We start from the raw sequence: 7500 nt of genomic DNA on the forward strand, positions 1-7500 counted from the left end.
AGGGAAAACCGTCTAATTTCTAAGGTGTTTTAAAAATTAAGTGTGTGTGTCTCTGTGTGTGTGTGTGTGTCTGTCTGCTCTGTGTGTGTGTGTGTGTGTGTGTGTGTGTGTGTATCTGTGCGTGTGTGTGTGTGTGTGTGTGTGTGTGTGTATCTGTGCGTGTGTGTGTGTCTCTGTGTGTGTGTGTGTGTCTCTGTCTGTGTGTGTGTCTCTGTGTGTGTGTGTGTCTCTGTGCGTGTGTGTGTGTGCGTGTGTGTGTGTGTACAGGTGAACGTGACTCCTTCAGCTAGCCGTGTCGTCCTCTTGGAGAATGTGACGCGGTTCTGGCCGATCATCCAGATCAGAGTCAAGAGATGTCAACAGGTCAGAATCTATCTATCTGTCTGTCTGTCTGTCTGTCTGTCTGTCTGTCTGTCTGTCTGTCTGTCTGTCTGTCTGTCTGTCTGTCTTAATCATTCAAAATGAGTGTGCAGCATTTATAAGCTAAATTTTGGAAACAGTTTTTATTATAATTCTCAGTAATATGACCAATATATAAACTATATAAAACCTCCCTCTCTCTTCCTCTCTCAGAGCTACTACATTTCTTGATTGCTCTTTCGTAGGATAAAATAAATACTTTGTCGTTATGTGACTAAGTTTACAAAGACTTTACAAAGCTACAACATATTAGTGTGAGTTTAAAATAAATGTTCTTTATTAAAAGAGCTACCGTAGTTTTCGGACTATAAGCCACGCCCTTTTCCCCATTTTTCGACCCTGTTATTACACAGCACAGTATATGTTCTGTAGCTAGTAGCTACTATTGCACTAAATGGTAACACTTGAATACGTTATGCAAATATGCAACTTGTTTGTTGAAATGTTAATAAATGGGAGCTTCCTCAAGCAGCCATCTCTTTCCCGACAATCCCCTCTGTGCACGAACTCTTACATATGGTAATTAAACATTATAACACCTGCAGCTTATAGTCCAGTGCGGCATATAGTACGGAAAATACGTTAAATATGCTTCAGAAGAACTTCCATTATATCCTTCCTATTTTTTGCCTTGACATTGGCATTACATTTCATTTTAGAGGTATTAAATGACTTGGAGATCCCCTAATCCTCTCTCTCTGTGTTACTATCAGGGGGGTATTGATACCCGTATCCATGGTTTTGAGGTGCTGGGGCCCAAGCCCACCTTCTGGCCGGTGTTTAAAGAACAGCTGTGCTGCAGGACTTACCTCTTCTACAGCACCAAGGCTCACACCTGGTGTCAGGAGGTCATGGAGGACAAGACACAACTACTGCAGCTGTTCAACAAGTAAATACTGTCTGTCTGTCTGTCTGTCTATCTATCTATCTATCTATCTATCTATCTATCTATCTATCTATCTATCTATCTATCTATCTATCTATCTATCTATCTATCTATCTATCTATCTATCTATCTATCTATCTATCTATCTATCTGTCTGTCTGTCTGTCTGTCTGTCTGTCTGTCTGTCTGTCTGTCTGTCTGTCTATCTATCTATCTATCTATCTATCTATCTATCTATCTATCTATCTATCTATCTATCTATCTATCTATCTATCTATCTATCTATCTATCTATCTATCTATCTATCTATCTATCTATCTATCTATCTATCTATCTATCTGTCTGTCTGTCTGTCTGTCTGTCTGTCTGTCTGTCTGTCTGTCTGTCTGTCTGTCTGTCTGTCTGTCTGTCTGTCTGTCTGTCTGTCTGTCTGTCTGTCTGTCTGTCTGTCTGTCTGTCTGTCTGTCTGTCTGTCTGTCTGTCTGTCTGTCTGTCTGTCTGTCTGTCTGTCTGTCTGTCTGTCTGTCTGTCTGTCTGTCTGTCTGTCTGTCTGTCTGTCTGTCTGTCTGTCTGTCTGTCTGTCTGTCTGTCTGTCTGTCTGTCTGTCTGTCTGTCTGTCTGTCTGTATATCTATGTATCTATCTATTCATCTATCTATCTGTCTGTTTGTCTGTCTGTATCTGTCTGTCCATCTGTTTATCTGTCCGTCCGTCTGTCTGTCAGTCCATCCATCCAAAGAATTATCTTAATTTAAAAAAACTTCTATGTGTGTGTGTGTGTGTGTGTGTGTGTGTGTACAGACTGAACAGCGCTCTCAGACACGAGCAGATGTTTGCAGATCGTTTCCTCCCGGACGCAGAAGCAGCTGAAGCTTTAGGACGGACCTGCTGGGAAGCTCTGATCACTCCTATAGTCCACAGCATCACAGGTACACACACACACACACACAGTATCACAGGCACACACACACACACACACACACACACACACACACACACACACACACACAGTATCACAGGTACACACACACACACACACACACACACACACACACACACACACACACTCACACAGTATCACAGGTACACACACACACACACACACACACACACACACAGCATCACAGGTACACACACACACACACAGCACAGTATCACAGGTACACACACACACAGTATCACAGGTACACACACACACACACACCCTGATCACCCCTATAGTCCACAGTATCACAGGCACACACACACTGACAGACACACCCACACACACACACTCAAAGAGAGAGAGAGACACACACACTGACAGACACACCCACACACACACACACTCAAAGAGAGAGACACACACACACACACAGTACATACTCACTCACTCACACACACACAGTACACACTCACACACACACACACACACACACAGTACACACTCACACACACACACACACACACACACACACACACACAGTACACACTCACACACACAGTACACACACACTCTCTCTCACTCACACACACACACACACACACACTGTATTTGTTGCATGTGTTGCTGAATGCGTGTGTACAATGTGATGTGTTTAAAATTCTACATTTCATAATGACTAAAACTGAAAAAAAAAAAAAATTTAAACTACAAAACAATTTCTATTTCTCTTCTTCTTCTTTTTTTCCCAGAATCCTCGGCGACCAGCCCGTTGTCATGGCTACTCAGTGAATACCTGGACAACGCCGAGTCGGCACGGCGATGTAAGAGTCGGGCGGCCATCTTTAACTCTCGCGTGCGGCGCCTCACTCACCTGTTGGTTCACGTGGACACGAGCAGACAGGAAGGGGAGGAGCTGAGACCGCCTGTCAAGTCCAGTGGGTCTCACACACACACACACACACACACACACACACACAGAGAGAGAGAGAGACACAGAGAGAGAGAGGGAGAGAGAGACAGACAGAGAGAGACACAGACACACACACACACACACACACACACACACACACACACACTGAGACAGAGAGAGAGAGAGACAGACAGACAGACAGACACACACACACACACACACACACACACACACACACACAGACACACACACAGACACACTGAGACAGAGAGAGAGACAGACACAGAGAGACACACACAGACATAGAGAGAGAGACAGACACACACACTCACAGACAGACAGACAGACAGACAGACAGAGAGAGAGAGAGAGAGAGACAGACAGACAGACAGAGAGCGAGAGAGACAGACACACAGACAGACTGAGACAGAGAGAGAGAGAGACAGACAGACAGACAGACAGACAGACAGACAGACAGACACAAAGAGACAGAGAGAGAGACACAGACAGAGAGAGAGACAGACACACACTCACAGACAGACAGAGAGAGAGAGAGACAGACACACACTCACAGACAGACAGAGAGAGAGAGAGACAGACACACACTCACAGACAGACAGAGAGAGAGAGACAGACAGACAGACAGACACACACTGAGACACAGAGAGACAGAGAGAGAGACACAGACAGACACACAGACAGACAGACAGACAAAGACAGACACACACTGAGACACAGAGAGACACAGACACACACACATACACACAGACAGAAAGACGCAAGTAAACACGCACACATACACACGGAGACACACACAATAACAGAGTTTGAGAACCAACACAAACAAGTTTTTAAATATGGAGGGTTTGTCACGATAATAGAAATTCGAAAAAAGTCGAAAAATTCAAAGGAAAAAGAAAGATTCCTGATTCCCAGTTCGACATTTAAACAAAGGGCCCACCGTAGCTATAGCAACGTGCCTGTTTACAGAGCCTAGGCTGTGTATTAACACTGGACTTTTTCCAGCGCAAATATAGTACAGAGATTCACTGATTCTGACAAAGTGATTTTGACAACAGGAAATCTCCAGAATCACTGACTACACCTTTAACTCCAGGAAAGAGCTGTTAGAATAAGAAATTTCATTTCATTTTCATTTAACTTTTATTTATCCTCCAGAGACCAGTTGAGGGGTGACCCTCATTTACAATGACGTTGAGTCAAAACAAATTCAAAGGAAAAACAACAATACATAAACAATATTCAATGCAAAAACATCAAATACACAACAACAGGTGAAGAGAAAAAAAACAATTGAAACATTTACACAGTGGAGAAGAGTGGCAGCAATTAAAATTAAATGGGTGAAAGTACAATATAGCCTAATTAAAACAGTTACAGGTAGAGTTTGGCTAATAGAACTTGATAACAAACTAATATGTGATTTATAGACTTTGTCGTTCAAATTTTTTTTAGCAGATTGTAAGGTGATATTCACTGATTTTGACAACAAGCGTTCTCCAGAATCACATACTGTGCCTTTAAAATCATTCAAACTGTTGATAAAGATCATTATTATAATGATTCTTCCTCCTTGTTTAAAGAATGTTTCTTGTTTTCAGAAGGTCTCAACCGAAGCAAAGAGCTGAAGAGTAAGTAGCAGCTGAGACTGGCGGCCATTTTGTTTGTTTACACTTTGCTCTGTGGCTGTTCATTGGTCCAAATGAGGAACCAGGAAGTGGTGTCAGCTCGCACCCCTGTGTCTGCATGATGTCATTGGTTCAAAAACACGCACACACGCACAAAGACACGCACGCACAAGAACACACAGTTATACAGGCAAACAGAGAGAGAGACACACACCCCTACTCCAACATATATACACGCGCACAAGAAAGAGAGCGAGACACACACACACACACACACAGTAATACACAGACTAGAGAGAGACACACACACACACCCACTCCAACATATACGCGCGCACACACAGACAGAGAGACACGCACACGTAGACACACATGCACACGTAGACACACACACACACACACACACAGTAATACACACAGACAGACAGAGAGAGAGAGACACACACACACACACACACACTGCTCTCATGTTTGACTGGCTGGATTCTTTTCAGATGGAAAAGAAGGAGTGAACATGGACACTGCTTTGTTTATGTTTCTGGCTGCTGTTTATCTGCTCATTTCATTTTTAATATTCAGTTTGTAAACAACACATTAAGCTATGATGAAACCAACCTGTGTGTGTGTCTCTGTCTCTGTGTGTCTCTGTGTGTGTGTGTCTGTGTGTGTCTCTCTCTGTGTGTGTGTGTGTGTCTGTCTGTCTGTGTGTCTCTCTGTCTCTCTCTCTCTGTGTTTGCGTGTGTGTCTCTCTCTCTCTTTCTGTGTGTGTGTGTGTGTCTCTCTCTCTCTCTCTCTCTCTCTCTCTGTGTGTTTGCGTGTGTCTCTCTCTCTCTTTCTGTGTGTGTGTGTCTCTCTCTCTCTCTCTGCGTGTGTGTGTGTCTCTCTCTCTTTCTGTGTGTGTGTGTGTGTGTGTGTGTGTGTGTGTGTGTGTGTCTCTCTCTCTGTGTCTCTCTCTCTGTGTGTGTGTGTGTGTGTCTCTCTGTGTGTGTGTGTCTCTCTGTGTGTGTGTGTGTGTGTGTGTGTGTCTCTGTGTGTGTGTGTGTTTTCAGATGGTAAAGAGAGTAAGAACAAAGACACGGCGGCGGCCTCGTCCTCCTGCTCGTCTTCAGTCAAACCCAAAGTGAAGAGCAGCAGCAGCATCGCAGGCATCGCCCTCTGCTGGCAGGGAGTGGTACAGCGACAGGTAATAATCACACACAGGTTGTGTTCCGAATCTCATACTTTCTACTATATAGTTTGGTAGAAAAAAGATTTAGGATGTCCCGATTCTTGTGGCCAGATTTAGGATGGTTAGAAGTACCCGGATGTCCTTCTTCATCCGGCCAAGATTGTTAGTGTTGAACACTGCATCCTATTTGGGCGATTCTGACCCACGATCCAGTGCGCACGTGAAGTGACGTAACATCGACGAAGCCTCCATATGAAAACAAACGGGGATGCGCTGGATATAAAAGCAAGAGGCAAGATCAAGGCGCAATGTTATGATGAAATAAGAGAGTAAAAGTATGTCCCAATAGTATGCCTACTGCATCCTAACTAGATTCTTTTTATCGTCGGATGTAGTATGTAGAATAGAAAAAAGAAAGAGGAGGAGATTCAGAACGCAACCATAGTATATATAATGGATGTAGCATCCGGGCGTACCTCAGTTATTCCAACTGCATCCAATCGTGCTGGCCTATGCATGTCACCATCTTGACAGATTTTTACTAATTTCCTCTTACCAAAAAAGGGCATTGATGTGACGTCGGGGAAGAGACACACACAGACACACACACACACACACACACACACACACACACACACAGAGATAACCCCTGTATCTTGTGTCCTAGGTGAAGAAGTTCCTGGAGGTTAGCTGCAGACTTCGTGGAGCGATATCGTTCTCTGTTCTTGATAGATAGACAGACAGACAGACAGACAGACAGACAGACAGACAGACAGACAGACAGACAGACAGATAGATAACCCCTGCCCCTCTCTTCCAGGTGAAGAAGTTCTTGGAGGTTAGCTGCAGCCTCCCAGACTTCGTGGAGCGATATCGTTCTCTGTTCCTGCGTCTCAGGAATGCCATGGAGGAGCTGTTTGGTCAGCAGACGGCCTTTGTCCTCGCACTGAGACACGGCTTCTCCTCCGCTCTGCTGCAGCTCTCTATCCTGAGGGCCATGCACGTGAGTCTGTCTGTCTGTCTGTCTGTCTGTCTGTCTGTCTGTCTGTCTGTCTGTCTGCCTGTCTGTCTGTCTGTCTGTCTGCTACAACTCTCTATACTGAGGGCCATGCACGTGAGTCTCTATCTATCCATCTCTCTCCCTCTCTGTATCTCTCTCCCTCTCTGTATCTCTCTCCCTCTCTCCCTCTTTGTATCTCTCTCCCTCTATCCCTCTCTGTATCTCTCTCCCTCTCTGTATCTCTCTCTCCTTAGTACTAAATAGAATATATATAAATGCAGCTCTGGAAAACATGAAAAGACCAGTCTGGATTGTTCTTCAATCTTCATCTCTACATTACTTCATGGAAATGCTCTAAATGACAATATTTAGGGGGGAATTTGGTAGAAATGTTGTCAGTAGTTTATATTATAAAACCAAAATGTTCATTCTACTCAAACATATGCCTATTAATAGTAAAACGAGAGACACTTAATATTTGGAGTGGTCTCTTAATGTTTTCCAGAGCTGTATGAGTACACATAGTCTGGTATATATTTCAAA

General features: G+C 43.9%; 1 protein-coding gene across 1 annotated transcript in view; it reads left to right on the forward strand.

Annotated features, from left to right (window-relative positions):
- Positions 1–267: 267 nt before the first annotated feature.
- Positions 268–7500, forward strand: part of LOC307270802 (cullin-9-like) — a gene marked incomplete at its 5' end in the record, with an annotated part of 16581 nt that continues 9348 nt past the window's right edge. Inside the window, 8 exons of the mRNA XM_080054686.1 lie at positions 268–363; positions 1134–1309; positions 2107–2234; positions 2980–3165; positions 4763–4792; positions 5839–5972; positions 6625–6642; positions 6796–6960. Of these exons, the coding sequence (XP_079910812.1) occupies positions 268–363; positions 1134–1309; positions 2107–2234; positions 2980–3165; positions 4763–4792; positions 5839–5972; positions 6625–6642; positions 6796–6960 (933 nt within the window). The remainder of the gene's footprint in view (positions 364–1133; positions 1310–2106; positions 2235–2979; positions 3166–4762; positions 4793–5838; positions 5973–6624; positions 6643–6795; positions 6961–7500) is intronic.

Source organism: Ammodytes marinus (genome assembly GCF_949987685.1).
Source record: "Ammodytes marinus genome assembly, contig: scaffold_504, whole genome shotgun sequence".
In the NCBI taxonomy this organism is placed as follows: domain Eukaryota; kingdom Metazoa; phylum Chordata; class Actinopteri; order Uranoscopiformes; family Ammodytidae; genus Ammodytes; species Ammodytes marinus.